We start from the raw sequence: 22164 nt of genomic DNA on the forward strand, positions 1-22164 counted from the left end.
ACACCCAGCTGTTTCCTTTCTCAGTCCGTCAGACTTGTTTTCCTCCTAGCAAATGATTGCCACCCCTTGCCCAGCCTTCCTGGGGCTGAATCGGCTTCCTGCTTCTGACCTGCATCTATTCTTTTTGTTCATCAGGAGCAGAGCCAGGTTGGAGGGCTGGCCAGTGGGGCGGATCCCTCAAGTCACAAGGGGCAAGGAAATGTCACCTAGATGCTAAAACCCACCCATAAAATGCAACCAACCAGACGAACGCTGTGTTTCCAAGAATTCCTCTCAGGGAGGGCGCACCCTGGGGCTGGAAGGGCTGCTTCAGGGAGTGTCCGGAGGGAGGGACAGGACCCCTCACCCACCCAGGGCACCTGCTCTGGGAGTCCTGGTGGCCACCAGCTGCCTTCCAGGGAAGAGGGTCCCTCTGATGTAGAGCATGTTTCTTGCATGAATTATGCACATTCAGGGTGAGCTGGACAGCTCAGGATGGTGAGGGGCGGCTGAGCTGCCTCCCACCTCTGCCTTCTCCACCTTCCACCCTGTTCTCTAAATGATTTCGAACAAATATTTATTTATTTATTTATTTATTTATTTAAAATATTTTATTTATTCATTTGAGAGAGAGACAGAGCGAGAGAGCCCAAGCAAGGGGAAAGGCAGAGGGAGAGGGAGAAGCAGGTTCCCTGCTGAGCAGGGAGCCCGACGTGGGGCCCCATCCCGGGACCTGGAGATCATGACCTGAGCTGAAGGCAGACATTTAACCATCTGAGCCACCCCTTGAGCAAACATTTAAAGAATATTAGTTTGATCTGTGTCCATGATTAGCCTACCCGTGGAGCCTAGGGGTCTCGATCTAGTTGTAATCAGTGTTCATATTTTCTAAGACATCCTTTCTTTGTTTGTTGGAAACATACATTTAAAGAGAGAAAAACGTGGGGCCCCTGAGTGGCTCAATCAGTTAAACGTCTGCATTTGGCTCAGGTTATGATCTGGGGGTCCTGGGATCAAGCCCCTCATCGGGTTCCCTGCTCAGTGGAGCCTGCTTCTCCCTCTCCCTCTGCCCCTCCCCCTGCTTGTGCTCTCTCGTGCTCTCTTTCTCTCTCTGTCAAATAAATAAATTCAATCTTAAAAAAAAAAAAGAAAAAAAGTTTTCTAATAATCACTCAAGTCCCCGAAACCATAAAGGAAAAGATTGATACATTTGACTCCACAACCAAAAACATGATGACCAAAACCACCACGGCCACAGTCAACAAATATCAAAGTGGGGAAACACTGTGATTCATTTTACAGCAAGAGATTAATTACCATAATATATAGGAAACTCATAAAAAATCAATATGGATCCATAATCCCAATTGGAAAAGCGAGCAAATGACACGATGAATGGTCCACAGAGAAAGAATTGCATGACTCCCGGTACTCAGAGATGGTCATCTGCACTCAAAAGAAATGCAAGCTAACAGTGAGAGGCTCTGGAGATTCTTATTGGGAAAATGAGATCATCTTATGTGGTCAACATTCTCCCTACCCATTCTGAGTTAACTGTACTGAGAGACACTTCCTGTGCACAAAGAGGTAAACTGAGGTAAGCTTAAAAATATGAGTTTATTTGAGGATAGCCGAAGAACTGCAATTCGGAACAAGCGAACTGTAGCAAGCTGCAGGTGAGTCCGCTGAGGGTTTGGGGTAGCTGTGTGTGTGGGCAGGGAATGGAAAGAGGGGAGACATCAGTTAAAGTCCGTTAAAATTAAAAAAAAAAATGGAGACCAGCTTTGAAAGCTTCCCGAGCAGACAAAACTAGTCCAGTGGCACAAACAAAGCTCAAGTCAGCCCCCTTTGTGGGACAAACCCAACCTAGTCATCTCCTGCTCATGCCTCTGGTAAAGCTTCCCAGGGTTGATATGAGACAATCTCTGATCAACTTCTCATCCAAGAAAATTCCAACATTATCACTTTTCTGTAAATCAGGCCCTTCTGGGAAATCTGTCTCTTAGTCCTTAAGTTTGGTCTTCCTGAGGGCACATGCGTGAGATTTTCCATTTTGTTTCTTCCCGTTCTGTTTTAGATTGAAATTGTTTCACACCCACAACAAGTGCCGGTTTCGGTCTCAGCTTCTCGTGGGTGTGGAAGGAATAAGACTGGAAGATGGAGGACAAGGAGGCTTTGGGAGGCAGCATACAGATGGACCTCTGGGAGCGGGTCTTTGCTTCCCATGTCCTTGTATCCAACAGCAGGGTAGAGAGGATGATGTGTGGGGTTGCTGTCAGACAGCTTCTGTCTTCTGTTGCCTCAGTGTTTTAAAGAACAAAACAGCACAGGGGGGCAAGGAGACTGCATTGATGATGCCAAATAGAGGCCCAGATGATAAACACAGTGAATCTGGAGGGTGGAAAGATGACGGTGGGTGGGGGTGAAGGAGCACACTCAGTGCGCTTGAGGGCCCTATACATAGAGGCAGGTCGGCCACCGTTTGAGAATCCAAGCTGTATTTGCTGAGGATCCAGCTTTGTCTCAGGATCTTCACAGGAAAGAACTCACTGACAGCAGTCAAAGCATAAAGATATGTCCCAGGGACAGTGGACTAGAGATGGATGAGTACAGCCTGGGGTACAGCCTGGGGTCTGGACCTTAGTCTGTCCCTGTGTGCCAGCTTCCTGCGAGAGTCTGAGGGGCAGCTATAAATCTGGAGGTGCTGCTTCATGAATGTCTCTCTTCAGGGCAGAGCACATGGTGACGTTTCTTTGGAACCAATGAATGGAATGGGGCTGAGAGACACATTCTCCATGGGGAGTAACTCTGTGCACTTTGGGGCAGGGGCCCACACCATACAAAAGAAATATCACCCACCGAAGAAGACAGGAGACATTACTGGAGTTAGCAGGAGATCCCAAGACCATGTCTGAGTCTGCTTGGAGACTCTTAATAACTAAGTGGAAGGAATTTGAGATGGGTCCAGGGTTCTCACAGAGGGTGAGCTGGAGCCAAAGAAATAGTGTCAATGTGATAATGTTTTTACCTCTGGGGTGACAGTATCTGTAAAAACACAGGATTGGTTAGATAGGAGACCGGTAGAGTAAGAAGGGCCAGGTTGTTGGGATTCTGGCAGCAAGCTTGGGGAGGGCTTTAGCCTGTAATGGTGAGCTATGGAGGGTTCTTGAGCAGAGGAAATGCATGTCTCTTGTAAATTGTTTGAGGAAGATTAGTCTGGTATACGGGGGAGATCGAAGGGGAGGGGAGCAGAGATGACATGGAGATGCTAAATGGTAGGATTGGAAGATCTTAGCCAACATGGTAATAGTAGGAGTGAGAGGGTAGAGGGGGTGGGTCAGAGCACAGAGGAAGCGTCTGTTTTCAGATGGGGGTGTCTCTTCCGCCTCCAGCCCCTGCTTCCCTTTCTTGGCTGACTCCAACCTGTCCTCTACACTCCAGCCCTTCTTTCAGGAAGTCCTCCCAGCTACCACCTCCCTCCACCACCCAGAAGGGGCAGGGCCACACGTCCATCACCACTCACTCAGCCAGGAGGGATGGGGCCACACGTCCATCACCACCCACTCAGCCAGGAGGGGCGGGGCCACACCTCCATCACCACCCACTCAGCCAGGAGGGGCGGGGCCACACCTCCATCACCACCCACTCAGCCAGGAGGGGCGGGGCCACACGTCCCCCTCCCCCAGCCAGGAGGGGCGGGGCCACATCTCCGTCACCCCCTCACCCACTGGGTTGAAAGTGTGGCCTGGTCTGTCCCCTCTCTGGACTGTGTGTCTCTCTTAAGGCAGTGAGCGTGATTTTTCAGTGTTACATAGTGTGCCCAACATGCATGTTATGTGTGCTTATGGGGCTAGAAAAGAGGGAAGAGTCTAAAATGCCTCATTGGTTCTAGTTTTTTTACTTTCCTTTTGTTTTTGTTATATCTTAATTTTTTCAGACGTTATCTTGACAAGTAAAAGTAGTACTGATGTATGGGCAGCATAGGGGTAGGGCAGTGATTCTCAACTTTTCAAAAACTACCATTCCCCAATGGAGCTTTTTAAAGATTATTTTTCTAATTGTCTTCTTCCCAGCTCCCCATGAATAAAATCTTAATGCCACATATCCACTGTGTATCTGTGGAGGGTGACAACCCATCGTAATATCTAAGACTTTTTCACATACTCCCTCCCCCAACAACAAAAATTTTCCCCCTTTGGGGACCCTATTGAGAATACATGGTGTGGGGTGACTGCATTTGTTCCTTTGGGCTGTTGTAACAAGTCACCACAAACATGGTGGCTTGAAACAGCAGAAATTTATTGTCTGACCGTTCTGGAGCCGGGAGGTGGAAAACCAAGGTGTCAGCAGGGCTAGGCTCCCCCCAAGGCTCTGGGGGGGGGGGGTGATATTGTTCCTTGGCCTCTTCTAGCCTCTGGTGACTCCGGGCACTTGCTGGCTCATGTCTGCGTCATTCCCATCTCTGTCTCCTCCTCACATGGACTCTCTCCTCTGTCTTCCCCTTTTCTGTCAGTGCCAAGTCTCCTTCTGTCTTTCTCTCAGAAGGATCTGTCATGGGATTTAGGGCCTGCTCTGATAATCCAGAATATCTCATCTGGAGATCCGTAACTTTTCCCAGAAAAAGGCCACATACACAGGTGCCAGGGTTACGACATGAAAATGTCTTTTTGGAGCCACCATTGAACCTGCCACAGTGACTAAAATATTTTTAGGGGACGCATGCCTCGTGTCAGTGACACAAGCAAAAAAGCTCTGTGAACATTTCACACCTCACAGTGCTGGTCCGGTGTGGTTATTAAGGTCCTGCGGTGCTTCTAGCAGGTACAAGGATTTTGTTGGGGGAAGCAGGGGAGGATAGGCCCCTCACATTTCCCCCATCCCCAGAAAAGACCTCAGTTTTGCCTCCGCCCCCTTTGCTCAGGGGTAGCCCTTTGGTGCCCTCTCGTGGATCTTGTGGTAACTACAGAGTCTTAATTCTCCGAGGAAAAGATTCCGATTTTAAAAGATTAGCTATTAGAGCCATAGAATAGCAATTAAACAACAGCAGAAGGGACTTGGGGCATCTACATTATAACCCAACACAACTTACGTCCACCCTCGGAGAAGCGGTGCTGGGCAGAGGACGCCGGCTGCGCTGTGGCTTCCGTACTCGTGTTTCCCGCTTTTCCATTTGCAAGGGGCTCTGTGCCTTCAGGGGGCTGCCTTCAGTGTAGCGTCCTCCTGCCCTATGTTTGGAGCACAGCCACCCCTCTGGGGGGCCTCCACGGCCCGTGAAAGCACCCACTTGCTCCCCCTCCCCTGAGAGCCGTTTTCTAGCAGGGATTTCTCCTCCCTGTGTGGCAATGGGGAAGAACAGAGAGGGGGTGGGGGTGGGGAGCATGGGACTCTGACTCCAAGTGGGTAAATCACACAATAATAAACCCTTCACATACATCTGCATTTAAGCAGGTTTTCTCAAGAGCTGACTGGATCTTAACTGTTTTTTAATAATGTTATTTTTAAGTCCATCCACAAATTCAAACATTAACCGAATTGATTTGTGTGTCAGGCATGCCAAGCTCGGGGCACACACTGGTGAGTCCGACGGAAATGGTTTCTGTCTACCTCGGATTTACCAACAAGGAGACCAAGATTGAACAAGTGCTGTGGATAATCAATGATAAGTGCTGTAAAGGGAAAATACAGAGGGAGGCACAGCAGGTGAGGCAGACTTGATGTGGGGCTAGGCAAGGAATTGAACAAAGCCGGGGATGAACACTGCGCATGCCCAAAGCCGGGGATGAACACTGCGCATGCCCAAAGCCAGGGACGAGTGCGCATGCACACGCTCACCTGCTGGCGCTATTAATCTTTTTCACCAGTTCAGCTATTTCAGGAAAGAGGATGTGGGAGGTCTAGTGCTAAATTTGGTTGTGAGCTCCTGGGGGCCATTTTAAAATGGAGTCCCCGAGGATGAGCCCGGTGTCAGATTCACTGTGTCACCCTGTCTCCCCACAATTAATAGCTGGAGTTGTATACAGAGAAGTTATCAAAAGCAAGTCCAACACCGACCTTTCCATAACCAACAGACTATTTGTTAAATTCAAAGGTTGCTGATGCCAGGAAGGAGAACAAATGTGCGATGATGGCGGCCCGTCTCCTAGATGGCTGTCATCAATTCCTTCTCACTCTGTCCGCCCATCTGATTCTCCACTGGGGGGGTGGCATCTATTCCTCTGCACCACACCCCATGGATCTGGCTGGCCGAGGTGGCTCATTGACCCGTAGGATGCAGTGGAAATGATGTTGGGGACTTCCAAGGCCAGGTCCTAAGAAGTCTTGCAGCTCCACCCGAGCTCTTGAGGTACTCTGGGCCCCGAGACCCCTACACGTGATGAGGGTGACACATGATGAGGCCATCCCAGCCCAGGCACCAGGTGTGAGTGGAGGAGCTGTCTTGGATGTTCTGGCCCTGGAAGATAACAAACAGAAGCTATTCAAGCCACCCCAGCAGAGGCCCCAGACAGCGTGGAACAGAGATGAGCCAAGCTCCCTCCATGTGCTCTAGATGTTTTTTCATGCCTTTAAATTGTAAAGCAGCAGTAGATGCCTGCGAACATGGCTTTAGCAACACATGCTGAAAATAGAACAGCATGTTAGCAGGGCCCAGAGTAAGGCTGACATGTGAACTGGAGAACGATTCAAAATTTGGTTGTTACATTTTCCTGTTCCCCACAGCACTGTGTTCACACCTCCACTCTAAACCTCCCCATGCTGCATTGAGGAGACAGCATAGCACACTACTTAAGAACTTGGGTTTTCTAGAAGAACCATGAGAGACGATGGACTCTGAAAAACAAACTGAGGGTTCTAGAGGGGAGGGGGGTGGGAGGATGGGTTAGCCTGGTGATGGGTATTGAGGAGGGCACGTTCTGCATGGAGCACTGGGTGTTATGCACAAACAATGAATCATGGAACACTATATCTAAAACTAATGATGTAATGTATGGGGATTAACATAACAATAAAAAAATTAAAAAAAAAAAAGACCTTGGGTTTTCTAGTGAAGACAGTCTCTTATGTGAATTCCAGTTTTATAACTTAAACTGAGTGGCCTCAAGCAAATGGCTTAGCCTAGACCTCAGTTTCCTCATCTGTTAAATGGGAATGACACACATAGAATCAACATCATGCAGTACTTCAGATTAAGTTCAATAATGCATGCAAAGCACTCAGTGCCTGTCATCTATTCACATTTGGTGGTCAATCAATCTAATGGTGGTTGGTGGTGATCCCCAGAGCACAAGAGCCTGATCTTAACTCATCTTTAAATTCAATGTACATTTCAGTACCTGGGACATAGTGATTAATAAAGGCTGTCGCATGCATGACGAAGTGAAACCCTATGTTATAAGCTTTAAGACTGACCTTTTTAACATATAGGATAACTTTGCCTGTAAATTATTTGGAGCCAAGCACTTTAGGGCATTTCTCTACCACAAAGTCCTGTAAGAATCAGGTGTCAGTGGAAAAATAACTCAGTTCCATTGCTTTTGGCATTTGAGACCATCAAGGGCTGGACAGAACCTTAATGACCATCCCTTGCAACCTGTCTCATGGTGCATATGTAAAGTGAGTGGTTTGCCCTCGGCCACCCACCTGCTGTGGGGACAAGAGCCCAGTGCAGAACTCCTTCCCTGTTATGATGGAGTCCTTACCCTCTTGCTTTGCATTGCAGGGCCATTCGGTGTGGTCAGGACTGATCACTAATCTTTTCTACGAAGGGATGGTGCACCCCTGGAGAGGCAATGGGAGAATCTGTCAGGAAGGCAAGAACCACCTTGTGGTGCGGGGGCCCTTTATGCATCTGTCCCACTTGTCAACGTGACTCTTACACCAGAACAATGACTCATCAGTAAAAAGCCCCTTTTATTAGTAGTAAGTCGGCTGGGATGCAATTTAATTTTTCTGTAATTAAGTTTGGGGTTTCATCCTAGTTCTTGGGGCTTTCTTCTGTTTCACTGCTTTCAGGCATAAATGTCCTGTTCCTAACTTATTTTACAGTGTCTGGTAAGACCTAATGATTCTTCTTTGGTTTAGCAAACCCGAAGACACAAAGTATCAGTTAAGTTAGTTATATAGTTTTAATTGCTTTTAAGTTTCAAATGAGACAACACAGATACCAAGTAAACAAACTTAAGGCTTCTTCAATTGCTTTTTTTTCTTGCCTTTGAACTCATAGAGGCTGCTGTTTGCAGCTCCAGTGTGGACAGTCCACTTAGAGCACCTTTTAAATTTAGTGTCAAAACAGGGACTATAGGAAAATCTTGCACTGTTTTCACCTCTGTGTTCTGGCAGCCAATTTCTGTGCATTGCTTAAGATGTCGCCAGCCAAAGAGCATTGTCCAAAGAGTATGGAAAGAGAAAACAACATATTTGTGTAGGTTGGAAAAATTCAAGTAAATTCTTTACTATAAGACCAGCTGGATGATTCCTCTACATTCACCACCACCCCCCCGCCCCTTGCACAATCAGGATTAGTTTCTATTTGTTTTAAAAGATTTCATTTAGAACAAAAAATTCAATTAATGAAATTTTTCTAAGAAAAAAAACTACAGACAAGGGCCTGGGGTGGGTGGGTGAGCGGGGAAACCCAGATGTGCCAACTCTGAAACCCACAGCTGTGCTTTCAGATCTTGAAATAAATCTGTTTCCAAGAATGGAGGTTTCTGTTGTTCACATTTATATCTTGAATCATGCAAAAACGTCAATGACGTCTTTAGGTTCCAAGTTCAAATCCTTATTTAGGATACTTGAACCTCATATCTAGCACTTACAAGACTTCTGAGATGTTCTTTTCAATCCTGACAGGCTAGTTCTATTGAGAGGTAGGGAGAAGGCAAAGGGAAACTGCACTGAGCAACAACAGAAGATAATTATATGAATGTTCTGAAGTCAACTAGCTGACCACATTCTACGAGAAAAAATTATGTGGGGTTTTAAGAGTTTAATACACAATTCAGCATTAACACTAGGTCATGTTTAAAAGAAATTAATCCAGACCAAAAATATTTGGCCACTAGGAAAATCAAGAGTTTGGCTCAAAATGTAATACTAACAATAAATTACAAAGTTGGTAGAAGTTTCAGGATCCAATCATAAGATTAACCTGATGACTTTCTAAGTGGTGGCAGAAATGACATGGGAAGAATATAAGACCCATAACACAACAGCACCTTCTTTTGAGCTGGTAGATTCTAAAGCTCATTTTTCCTTGCCTAAAAAGTTTTTTTAATGGTTTCTACTACAGAAATTACTTCTAATTATTTACTTGCATGTATTCACGTATATGCTGTTACATAGTATTAGCAAATGTCAAGGCTAGTATAAGCAATCAAAATTACTATCTTAAAGGAAGTTAAAGGAGAGAGGCTGTTTCTCATCCAGTTGCAGACCGAGAACTTATTTTAATGACTTCTCAGAAAGAGGCTAAGTGATAAATAGGCATCACACCAACCCCAAGTTGAATGGTCGAACTGCTGATGTTACAGCTCTGATGTCCAATTTCCCCACATTAATTATAGCCGGGGTCAGTCAAGGTCATGTGGGGTGGCTGACTGCACTCCCAGAAGCAAAATTTGAGATCCGATTTCTCACTTGCCACAATTTGCATCATCCAGACATTTTATCCAAGGATCTGATGCTTCAAAGTTGGAACATTTTAGCTCAATTTACCTTTTGAGTTGGCTGCTAGGAAGTTAGGGCCAGATTTGTAGCCTAACATGCATTTTATGTGCCAAGGTCACTCCTGGTTTAATGTTGTTTTTCACTTTCCCTTTACCTAGAATCGTCTTAATCCATGTAAACTTTATCATTGTGTGTGGCTCTGTAAGCCCTCTCTTAAGACTTTCTTGGGACAAGGCAATGAATTAAACAAACTTGAGATTACATTTCACTATATATCACAGGCTAATTCAAGTCAAAGACCTCAGAGATTTAAAAAAGTGGTAATAGAGGGACACCTGGTTGGTTGGCTTTGCCGGTGAGCATGACTTTTGATCTCAGGGTCATGAGTTTGAGCCCCACAATGGGTGTAGAGATTACTTAAAAAGTGGTAATAGGGTGAAATATGTTAAGGGGATTAAGAGGTACAAACTTCTAGTTATAAGTCATGAGGATATAATGTACAACATACGGAATATAGCCAATAATATTGTAATAACTTTTTATAATGACAGATGGTAACTAGACTTATTGTGGGGATTTTTAATCTTAAAAAAAAGGTAACATTTCTTAGCAAATTCATATTGTCCCTAGGGCAAAATTCAACTTATAAAAATCTGAATTTGGAGAGTTAAAAGTAAATGAAAGATGGATTCAAACTGCCCCAAATGAATGCTCCCAGAAGCTTCTAAAATTCCAGAAAGGTCCATCAAAAATGGAATCATTCAGATAAAAAAAAAAAAAAAAAAGTCTGACTGGAAAGGTGCTTGGTCATGGCACATTATGGCATACAGGATGACCAGAGGTGGATTCTTTATTTCACAAGTTTCAAGATACAGTACAAAACGAATCTGTACATCTATTAACAGGATTTGTTTACACAATTATATTACACTTCACCAGCCTTTATACCGTATTTCATTAAATACAAAATAAATTTACAAAAAAGTCTACCATGGTGTTCCTTCCAATGCCAGCTTATGGTCTTTTTAAACTTCTCCTAAATATTGATAGTGGTTATACCTTGATCGTATTGACACTATGATTTCTTTTTTTAAAATCAAAGAGACTAGTGTCAGCTTATCTGTCATTCCAGATAGGAAAAACAGTGCATGTGAGAGGCTTTCCTGCACATGACCAGGACATCCTTCTCATACACACAGAATTGGGAGTTTTGCTTCTGTAAATAGTCACTTTAAAATAAAAATCATTTTTACTTGGGATATTTTAGGTTTTCTTGAAATACGAAGTGAAAGGAGAAATTTAGCTTCAAGGACTACACACATTTAAAAAATCAGGTAGTGGCTCAGACAATATGGTGTTCAGAAACTATATTTTTCATTTATATGGGAGAGCAATGAGTGAGGAAAAAGATTTTCATGAAAACAGAAGTTTCTTTTACTTTATTTCTTGCATTCTTCTAGTCATAATATTGTGCAACACATATTAAATTCACTTCCAGAACAAATACTAGCTGTCATCGGGGCAAAAGTAGCCCACACTGCTCTTCTTGGCAGGTAAAGGGGCTGTTTATCTGACACTGTTTGTTTTGAAATGTGCATGTGAAACATTAGTCCAAACCTCTGTAAAGGAAGTTTTTTGCAGATGGAGCTAGACAGTAATACACATGCTACACACATGAAGAGTTGTGGTCTCCATTTACAGGCTTGCATGCATACTTCCAAAACGCTGGCTTGAAGAACAAATGTAAGGAGCAAAGGAAGGAGGGAAAAATGAAGCCAAAAAAAAAAAAAAAAATCCTATACAAAATACTTAAGTTTCCTGGAGGCAACAGCAGCTCCTTAATTAAATAAAGCATCCGATCATGGTCAGATCACAGTAGAAGTTTCTACAACTTCCCAATGGTACAGAGCTAGAAAAGCTTAGCAGTAAAACTTTCACAAATTAACCTTATATGCACAAGGGTAACAAATCCTCAAGCGTATTAAGGTAAATGGTTCCAAAGTTAATCTCATTCAAGTGCTAAAATAATGAATTTTGGAAAAAAAAAGGCTTTTACTTTTTCTGTGCCATTGAATATTAACCAAAAATAAGATAAGCCTTACTCAGAAAACAGAAACAAAAATTTCAAATACAGAAAGAAAACAAAAAACCCAAACACCAATGCTACCTTTGTAACATAAAATAGAAGCAAACAGATGGTCTCAAAACTCTGAAAACAGTTGACTAACCACAAACCAAACGCAGAGGAGAATAGAAGCCAAGTATTACTGTCGTCACCTTCAAAGGCAGGAAGACAGGCTAAAGGGGTCAGGAGACAGGCTACCACAGAGAAATGAAGCTGCACTCAATCTGCTAACTCTAAATTCTAACATTAAAACTCCTGAATCCCGGAGTTAGTTTAATGTCACTGACATTAACTAGCTTTAGTTACTGTCATTTTATTCAAATGGATGCCATTTGATTAGGTAAGTATTGAGCATTATTTTAGGAGAAACACCAAACCCAGTTCCTACTTGCCTAGGTATTATGTCCCATGAACAGAGAAGAAAAAGGGAGCAAAGTATTTTGAGACAGTCGTAAGGACTGAAGTCACAAAGCCATAGAACGAAATTGTTTTAAAGACACTGTTCAAATTTCCTGGAGCAAATAACCCAGGGGACAAGCAGGTGGTGGAAACAAGCCAGGAAGAGGCTATGTGGAATATCAGTAGTAAAAAGGACAGGGCCGGTAGTGGTAACCTAGCAGGACGTTTGTTATTGAATGAAGAACACGACCGCGCCTTCCCATCTGGCTTTAGGTAGTGCACGCTGCTTTATGAAATGTCTCTTCAAAGCACAAATGGAGGGAGGTAAAGCTAGAGATAAAAAATGTGGCTAAAGGAGAAATCAGGTGGATGGATGGTAGAGGGAGAGAAAGGGAAGTTCAGTCATCTTGGAGGGTTTTAAAACATTTAAATACATTAAGACAGTTCCTTCGAAATGAAACGTGGCCGCTCCCGTGAACTCTACTCATCTTCGAAGGGTGGGGAGAAGTGGCAGTGGGGAAGACCAATATATTGTACCAACTGCACTCAAGTCTCTCTCTGCGTAAGAGGTCAAACCCATCTTTCTAGTTAAGAGCTGCCCAAAGCAACAGGACGCTCTGGAGGGTCAAACTTCCTACCTTTCGGATATGCTCTTATACATATGGTTCTGTGGCCACCTCTTCAAATTTGGAAGCAATTATGTGGGAGTAAAGTTTGCTTACCAGGTTTCTCATAATACTCTAAAACACACACAAAGAGTGTACGACTTCACACTGAAAGCCTTCACGTTCATTACAGACTCATTAAATCTAGTTCTAAATATAATCCCAACTTCAAAAACCAAAGTCTTACAACTCTACAGGTAATAAGCTCTTCAAGTTTTCTGGCAGATGAGGGATTATGGAAAAAATAGTAGAAAGGTTACTACAAACAGACTGAGGTCAGGAGGCATAGAAAGCCTGCTCAGATACCAACGTAGTCTCAGACTAGACATAGGCTGGTGAATACCACCATCTGACAATAAAAATACAAATTCGGTTTAAGTTTAAATTTCTTCATTTGCAGGATATGTGAAGTCCTCGATTTTCTTTGTATTGTTGCTGTGCTCCACACTATTTAACCAGGCAATTCTCAAGTGTCATAGCCTTGATTTTCCTACATTTACCAGTGGGAGGGTGGTGCATAGGACAGCTAAGGAAGTGGCTGACTTTCTACTGTAATAGAAAACTGCAGAAGTAAAAATCGACCTGAACAGTATAAACAGGCTTTGGCTTTCCTCAACCACTGAGTTTAATGCATCTTAAATTCTCTGAGTTTCAGTTTTATAATGGTAGTCACTGTATACCACATCCTGGCAATAATATTTCAAATCTAAAGAATTCAGGAGGGTGAGATCTGTTCTTTTGCAGTAAGAAATGCAAAGTAAAATCCTGGGAACAAATGCTTCATCTTTCGGGAGAGTGTGTCTATCATCTCTGTACCCCACCCAGAGTTCTTTAATATGGTTTTCTAATTTCTCCCACTTAGTCCATCCTCTGGCTTCTGGATCAAGGCTCTGTATATTCAAAACAAACAAGCAAATTACACTGAGTAAGTGGGGGCAAATTCACATGTTAGCTCAAGAAGTCAGTTCACAATGTTTTATATATTCCATTCCAGAGAAGTGAAGTTCACATCAAACTCTTTAACACGCCTTTCAGTCTTTGAAGGAGAGACGTATGGTAGAAAGTATGACAATCACCAATAATAAGAAACCTCCCAGCCTTCCCTTTTAAAATAACCAATATGTTGAATATGTATACTTGCATGTGGATTGGTAAAAGTTTCTCAGTTATTGCAGTTCTGAAACGATCTGAAGACTTTGTTTTTTTGTTTTTTGTTTTTTTTACTTAAAAGGCAAGTTCTATTTTCAGACTTTCAAACATGTTAAGGTTAAACTTGCAACTAACTGTTTTTTCCTTTTTACAGTGATCAGTTTTTAGTGTTGATGCACAAGACCTTAAAGGTGGTTGATAGAAGAACTTATGCACATTGAGAGAGTGACCGAAAGGACCCAAGAAAGACAGCTGGGTACGGCAGACATTGAGTGTCTCGTATGTTTCCAGAAAAAAAAGGGGGGGCCACTGAGAGTTGTTATTCCATACGGCACTGAAACAAACATTCAACTCAGTTTAGGTGAGAGTTACTTATCCCTGAAAATAAAGGCATCAGATTCTAAGCAGCTTTAGGAATTCAATGCTTCCTTGTGCCTCTTCCAGGAGGTGACCACTGATCCGAAGTCCTAAATCCAATGCAAGTGTTCTCCACAAACAATTTCCTTGGTTGTCACTGACCAAGGCTGGACACGGTGGCTGTTACTGCGGTGGCTGCTGCTCTGGTGGCCCCTCCTGCTGTGGTGGCACCGGCCGGGGCCCAGGAGGCCTGGGGACAGGCATGTCTTGGTGCTGCCTCTGCCTGTAAGCTATGACTGTTCCCAAGAGCAGTGCGATGATGGTCATGAGGTAAAGGTCCCACTCAGGTCCCAAAAGCTGGTCCATGTCAAGTTGGGTGAACATATCTCGAATCTTAACGAGAATAATATAAAAATCATTATGATCACCAGAATGTCAGAGAAGGAACTAGGAAAAAAGTTACATCGCAAATTAGAGATGAATACAGAACTTATTAAAGTCATTGGTTTTAGAAACATTTCACAATGCAATTAAAAAAAAAGTGGCTTTAAAAGCCTTCAACTGAAACTCAAAAAATAACATGTCTCAGGAACTGAGTTTTGTAACAGTCGGTGATACAAAGTGTCTAACAGGGTTCCTTTCCATCAGTAATCCAACCCACTCATTTCCTACCATTTTTCACAGAAAATACTTGCAAGGAATACTGGGGACAGTGGAGAGCCAAGGTGGGGAATGATCGTATCTCAGCACGCCTGCCACCTAGTTGTGACGGCACCCCCGCTGAGAAGCCCTGTTCTAAGGACAGCAGGGGATTTCACGTCTTCTCTCGTGTAACTGATGATGGAAGGAATTCCAAAGTTTAATAGCTGAATGACTAATGCTTTTTAATAGGATTTCACTAAATCTTTAACACCTGAATTTGGACTTAAAAGTTATGTTCTTCATCTATGATACTTCGTTTTAGTGTCACTTAAGAGAAGTCATTCCTGATATTTTCGGACTGCTACCTACCTACGGAGGAAATAAACATGGGGTATAATCCTTTATACTGAAATAAAGTTATATTTAAAATGTCCCCATAATATATATTTGTAGGTACAGCTGCTAAATTTTTCTGGAAAAAGACTATAAGAAACTATTAACTGTGTTTCCTGGGGTGGGACCTGTGATAGGAGATTTTGTGTTTTCTGTACCGTCTGACTTTCTCACTCTTATCATTCTCTTTTTTAGTTGGAATATCTACGTGGTAGGATTATGGAGCATTTTATTGTCTTCTTTATACTTCTGTATTAAAAAAACAACAAAGATCGAATAATGCATGACCAAATCCTGGACTATAATCAGCAGTTTCTTAGTCCTACAAACTGTGAGAGACAAGGGTCTGCAATAGCCCTGACAGAGAGAAACAGCAGGCTGCCACGCTGTTAGCTTTTCAATTAAAGGAACAAGGACTGTTTCCATTACTGGAGGGTACAGCATGCCTGGTTCATGCTATCAAGCAACTAAAAATTTGCCATTACAAATGTGTAAGCAACCAGGGGGACGGAGCCCGACACCTCCGGTCCGCCAGAGCACCATGCATGGAGGCCCTCGGCAGCACAGGACAGGGTTGCAGAAAGGAGCAGCATGGACTCCAGTTACATCTGTGTCACACAGGAGGAAAAGCCCGTTCTGGAATCGAATGCTGAAATGGCGTATCAACCTGTCCTAAAAGATCTTAACCAAAGGTTGAAATATCCTATCCTGGTCTGGAGTGAATTCAAGTTAAATAGCCCTTGTTTCTGCATATGTTTTAGGACTTTGGGAGTTAGATACTTCATCAGGTATTATGAGGAAGTAGAGGTAAAGCAAATGTAAAACAGGAGAACCCAAGAGCACCTACCCAGAAATACAGGTAACTTAGGTCAGTAGTTTTGAAAGGAATAGGGAACCCACCTCTTATCTGGGTGGGTTAGCTTAATTAAGTAGTTCAAGGTATTTTTACAGAACAAAGTTCTAGTGGTGCTTTAAACATGTTTTACACCAGCAGAAGAACCTGAAGTACAACAGCCTGGGCAGGTTCTCAGGTTCTACTTCTCCCCTTTTTAAAAATTCTCTTTTTAAGGGACTGGGCTGAGTCATTGCCGGGCAGTCATCTGATTTACTGTTTACTGAATTTAGTTAACTACGGTTTCAAACTGCCAAGTGTTGGCCTCAGTTTTCTCTAAACCAGAAGACGCCTGCGTCAATGAAAACTGCTTCAGCACCTGGAGCCACCACCCAAGGCTACCTGGAAACGTACTGCTCTGTGGCTACCTTCACCCCACACCCGGTGCAATCTCCTGGTACTTCACCTGGGGGAGAAAGGGATAGGACCAGACACTGGCAGGACACTCCTCCCCTCTGCCCAAACTTTTTAGATACAAACCTCTGGACTGAGCAGCTTACATCATTTGTATTTTAATTACAAGAGGCATGGAGGGTCGCCTGGGTGGCTCAGTCAGTTAAGTGGCTAACTCTTGATTTCGGCTCAGGTCACAATCTCAGGGTCCTGGGCCTGAGCCCCACGTCAGGCTCCACACTCAACGGGGAGTCTGCTTGAGGATTCTCTCCTTCTTCCCCTCTCCCAATTCGCGCATGCTATGCTAAAATAAATAAATCTTAAAAAAAAAAAAAAAGAGGCATGGAACACTTACATTTGTTTCCCGTATGTACTGCAAGAAATACACCACACCTAATTTGCATAGTGCTAGGAAGACTGGTACTTGTGCGTCTGGGCTGGCTTCAGCTGCCATGTCATAAAAACGTTTTGCAAGGTGAATATCCTAGAATATAGGCAATAAACCAAAATTCATCTCTTGTTAAAATAAGTAAAATAATATTATTTAGCTTATACATTCAGGTATCAGTTTATATATTTAGAAGATTTATTTTACCTTTCAAGTTTTCATTTCAAAATTTCCCGTACCTAAAGGAAAAACCCAACCTGTAATTGGGTAATATTTCTTTAATTATCTAACTGCTTAATTTTGAAAAATTTAACTGAAAAATTTTAAGATTTAGCTCATGTTCCTCCTGCCTGACTTCCCATTTGCTGTGCAGATGTGCTGCATACGGCTGCATCCCTATGCGTAACACAGGTCAATCTTAAGATTTCCGGGGGCCACCTGTAAGTCTCATTTAATTTTTCTTAAAACTTCAGTCAGTATAAGCAATTTCTGGTTTCAGTTTGGAACAGTAATCTTCAAACCTAGTAACATGCTCATGATTTCTCAGAGGGTACTTGCATGGATAGTAAACCCATTCTGCGTTTCCCTGCCTTAGACATATTTCTGTAAAAGGTGAAAGAAGTCATTATGAATTCTGGCCCAGACTGGAGTGTTCTGCATGCAGATAAAAGCAGAACAGCACAGTGGGACGTTGTGAAATTTTCATTTTACAACCTCACTTTTTCTATGCCCTGACTATTGTCAAAGAACAACCAAGCTCCAAGGAAAGAATTCCATAAGACACGGGAAAGAAAGGTTAACATTAAAAAGGACTTTTTCCACATAGTTCAATATAAGCAGTTACTTTCAGCTGTTCCCTAAACTATTGCTAGGGTGTGTCATTAGTTAAAAAGAAGGTTCTCTTCTGTTACTAACACTAAAAGTATAGTTAGTCTGGTTTTTAAAAAAGTGTAACAAGTTTTTTTTTGGACTGCCACATTTTTCAAGATCATGGATCAAACTTTATGTGATAACATTGACTTCTGTGCGGATGATTTAATAGGGTGATTAAATCTTATCAATTACATCCTGAATCATTTATTCCATATAATCAATCCTCATTTAATCCTTAATATTTTTCTAACTGTACTAGATGCTGAACTGAATAGTTTTTAGTAGTATGAATGCTTCTTTCTTTAAAAAATGGGAAGAAATAGGGAAAGGTGATCATAATGTCTTACAAAAATTAATGGAATCATTCTGATTTTTATACATGATTAATTATTCTTAAAAGTTGCATCCCATAGTTCCCTACCCCCATTCTTATTGAAGAAATACTATGCTTTTTATCATAGTCTTTATTCACAAGAATTTATATAAGCTATACATTACATTACAAATTAAATTATGAGAAGGCACACCGATTAATTTTCTCGGCTTCTAATCTATTACAAAAACAGAGTTCTGTTACTTTAATTTTGATTGCTTTTAGTAAATTATAATGAAGTGTATCCCATAAAAACCATAACTTATGTGCAATCTTTGTGTTAGTCATCAAACACATATTAATTTCATTTGAATTAAAAAAGTGAAGTCAGACTTGTTGACAGAAGCAAAGTCTGATCTGGCTGACTGGTCTGACAACCAAGAGAGGCTTCAGTAACTTGGTAACATGGCAGAATCCTCCCCAAGCTGAATGCACTCTGCCTACAGTTCCAGAGTCTTGATAAAACTATATTCAAGTACCTAATATTAATATAAATGTAAAATATAAAAATTTACATATGGGAATTAAAAAAATTAATATTCAAATGTGGTAAAATAAAAGGCACTTGGACAAAAAATAATGCATTAGCAAAATGAAAATGAACAACTTGCCCTTAAGCACATTAGGTCAATAAAGTGTCTCTAAGTGACAGAGTAAGGAATATAATTAGTTATTTGATACATCTTGGTAAAGCCTTTCGGCACTTCACCCAGGAACTGAGAAAGTGAATGACTCCAGTGACCAGGGAATAAATACATCTTTTGCAAGTCTCTAGTTTCCAACTCCTTGCTTTCAACAAGACTGAAGGGGGACCTAACTAAGTTGTCAGTGACAGATCACTGAAAATAATTTTAATGACAGATCACTCTGATTTTTGGCACACGTTATAGACTAAATGTTTGCGTCCCCCCTAAATTTCTTTGTGGAAACTCTACTCCCTCCTGCGATGGTTGGGATTAGGAGATGAGGTCTCTGAGAGGTTACCAGGATTAGATGAGGTTACAAGGGCAGAGCTCTCATGAATGGGATTAGCATCCTTAAAAGAGTCTCTAAGTGCTTGCTGCTCCTTTCCTGCTCTCTCCTCAGGTTAAGGACAAAAGCCAGAAGACAGCTCTCTCTGGCCCAGGAAGCAGGGCCTCACCAGACACCAAATCCGCTGCCACCATGTACTGCAACTTCTCAGCCTCTAGAACTGTGAGAAATCCTGTTATTTAAGCCGTCCAATCTATGGCATTCTGTTACAGTAGCCCAAAAGAGACAGCATGTAACCCTAAAGCAGTTAAAAGAATTAAGTGACCTTGCTATAAGATTCCTCCCTTTCGTATATACTTGTTTATATGAACAAGATTCCAGTCATACATTTATAAAAATGAAAAATGAAATTAATGCTAAATCTACTCAATGATGCTTAAACTAATTTTTTTTTTTTTTTTTAAAGATTTTATTTATTTATTTGAGAGAGAGAGAATGAGAGAGAGCACATGAGAGGGGGGAGGGTCAGAGGGAGAAGCAGACTCCCTGCCGAGCAGGGAGCCTGATGCGGGACTCGATCCAGGGACTCCAGGATCATGACCTGAGCCGAAGGCAGTCGCTTAACCAACTGAGCCACCCAGGCGCCCAACAAACTAATTTTTAAAAGATGCTGCATTCATCTCATTAAATGATGCATTTTCAGTAATCACAAAAGTAAAATTTTTGTGAAATTTGTAGTATTATGTTGATTTATTCATCACTGTATTGATAATTAACCAACTATGACTAATAATATCTCATGAACTTTTCTTAACACTTAGAGCCTATAATCATAGGAAATAAAATTTAAAATTTGAGTTTAACATACTTTGTTTCAGATAAGTATGATCAAATGATCAGTAAAATATCTAAGCATTAAAAACATTACATTAGTATGTGATGCTATGGGAATAATGGACTGAAAATATGAATTCAGGAAGAAAAGGAAAAGATACCATTTTTATTTAATAAATTTGCTATGTATTTAAAAAATTAATGATGAGGGTATTATATTAAAATTTTGGTATTTAGAGGAATTTAGTCATTTTTGATAAAGTGTTGGTGCTTAAAATAGCTAGAATTTAGACACTTTGGAGCTTATGATGATAATTTTTAATGTCAAATTAAACATGTACAGGAGAACACACAGCTTTTCAAAATCCTCTTAAGGGCATATAGGCAAATAAGACCATAGGTCTAAAGAATGTTAGACTGTATTAGGAAGGCATTAGACTCAGAAATACATTTATCAGTAGCAAACATCTTAATTTATTTTGAAATAATTTAGAAACAATAGAATTTGGCTGAAGATGGACACATAGTTTCTCAAGCAAGGAGTTACCAATCGAGGCAGCACTGCATTTCCATTTTAATGAATGTTTTTGGCTTACTATCTTAAATATAGCAGTTTGTGTTTGATGATGAAAGAGATGCAAGGATGGGCTTCTCAAATATTACAAAACTGTCTTATAACTTAGTACCTAAAATCTGAGCACATTCCAAAGAAAGCCTATTTTCTATAAAAATGTAGACGATTCCCCCAAATCAGTTACACCATTCAAACATTTGTTTTGAAGCCACACTCACCTGTTTAATGCCTAGTCCCTTCTCATGCATATATCCCAGATTAAACATAGCCTGGGCACTGTGTTGCTGCTCAGACGCTAGACGATAATGAATAAATGCAGTCTCGTAGTCTACGTCAGTGCCAAAGCCATAGAAATGGTAGTCTCCAAGCTTAATTCTAGCCACGGTATAGCCTTGAACAAAAATTAAATGCAGAACTGCCAATAAGTCAAGCGTGTTTAAAACAGACCAAACTGTTATTTCTCCTCCTGTTTATATGCTTACATAAAACGGAATTTTAATTTGTAGTACATAAACTTTACAACAAATCCTTCAACCAAGCTATAAATTCAATAAAGACTTAAACTAGAGGTGTTGCTCTTCTGAGGAAGGCTTTGTAATAGTCAGGGAGAGGAAAAACAAGGTGGGTGGTAATCCCTACTTCATGATAATACTCTTCAAAATGAGCATGTTCTAATCTATCTGCCATTTACACTGTAAAGTAGTTCAACTGAACCACTGTTCGGGTTTGAAGAAGGGACAGCCAGGCAATGTTGAAAGGAGTATGTGTGAGAAAGAAATACTCAAAAAAAGGGGTTTTAGACTAGTATTTTATTATATATTCTATTCGATTCTCATTTTACACAGAATATTGGCCTCACACTAAAAATCAAATAGTAAACCATAACATGATATAAATGTCCAGTACAAAGACCTCACAATTCAATTTAGAAACCCAGAGACTAGAATTGCCATTTTAAAAATAAATAAATCATGATGCAAACAAGTTAAGCAATATTGTGGGTCTGTCTGCTTAAGTTGACGAGTGACATTACTTAGTTTTTTGTGGGAGGTAAGAAAACAAAACGGAGACAGTAAAGAAAGGTCCCGGGGTGAAACTCTTCCCTAGAAGGTAGTGGTCACTCACCTTGAGAGGCGGCCCTGTTCCAGTGCAGCAAAGCTCTGGGGTAAGTCTCGTTCTCCCCCACAATGGTTGCTTCCCCTATGAGGAAGATGAAGTAAATACAGATCAGGCACTTAAGAAAGACAGGCACTAGACTGTTAGGGTTCATTTATAAGCCAGAGTGGCTATGTAGAACATAATTTAAACAAGAATTGGGATATGGCAAATATTAAATGAAAAAAGCACTGTATTGACATTAAACCAGTATTAGAATAAAATACCGAGTTCAAAGGAATCACTGTCTCTATCCAGGACACACTACTTCCCTGCAACATGTTGTATCTACAGAACTAATAAGGAGACTAACTACTGAGCTGCCTCTACGGACC

At 41.6% G+C, this 22164-nt stretch overlaps 1 protein-coding gene across 1 annotated transcript in view; it reads right to left on the reverse strand.

Annotated features, from left to right (window-relative positions):
* Positions 1 to 14049: 14049 nt before the first annotated feature.
* SEL1L (SEL1L adaptor subunit of ERAD E3 ubiquitin ligase) overlaps positions 14050 to 22164 on the reverse strand; it is a 53619-nt gene continuing 45504 nt past the window's right edge. The window contains exons 18-21 of the mRNA XM_032405709.1: positions 21800 to 21874; positions 20893 to 21065; positions 17016 to 17144; positions 14050 to 14733 (exon numbers count right to left, since the gene is read on the reverse strand). Of these exons, the coding sequence (XP_032261600.1) occupies positions 14524 to 14733; positions 17016 to 17144; positions 20893 to 21065; positions 21800 to 21874 (587 nt within the window). The 3' untranslated portion in view covers positions 14050 to 14523. The remainder of the gene's footprint in view (positions 14734 to 17015; positions 17145 to 20892; positions 21066 to 21799; positions 21875 to 22164) is intronic.

This window comes from Phoca vitulina, unplaced genomic scaffold, assembly GCF_004348235.1.
Source record: "Phoca vitulina isolate PV1807 unplaced genomic scaffold, GSC_HSeal_1.0 scaffold7, whole genome shotgun sequence".
Lineage (NCBI taxonomy): Eukaryota > Metazoa > Chordata > Mammalia > Carnivora > Phocidae > Phoca > Phoca vitulina.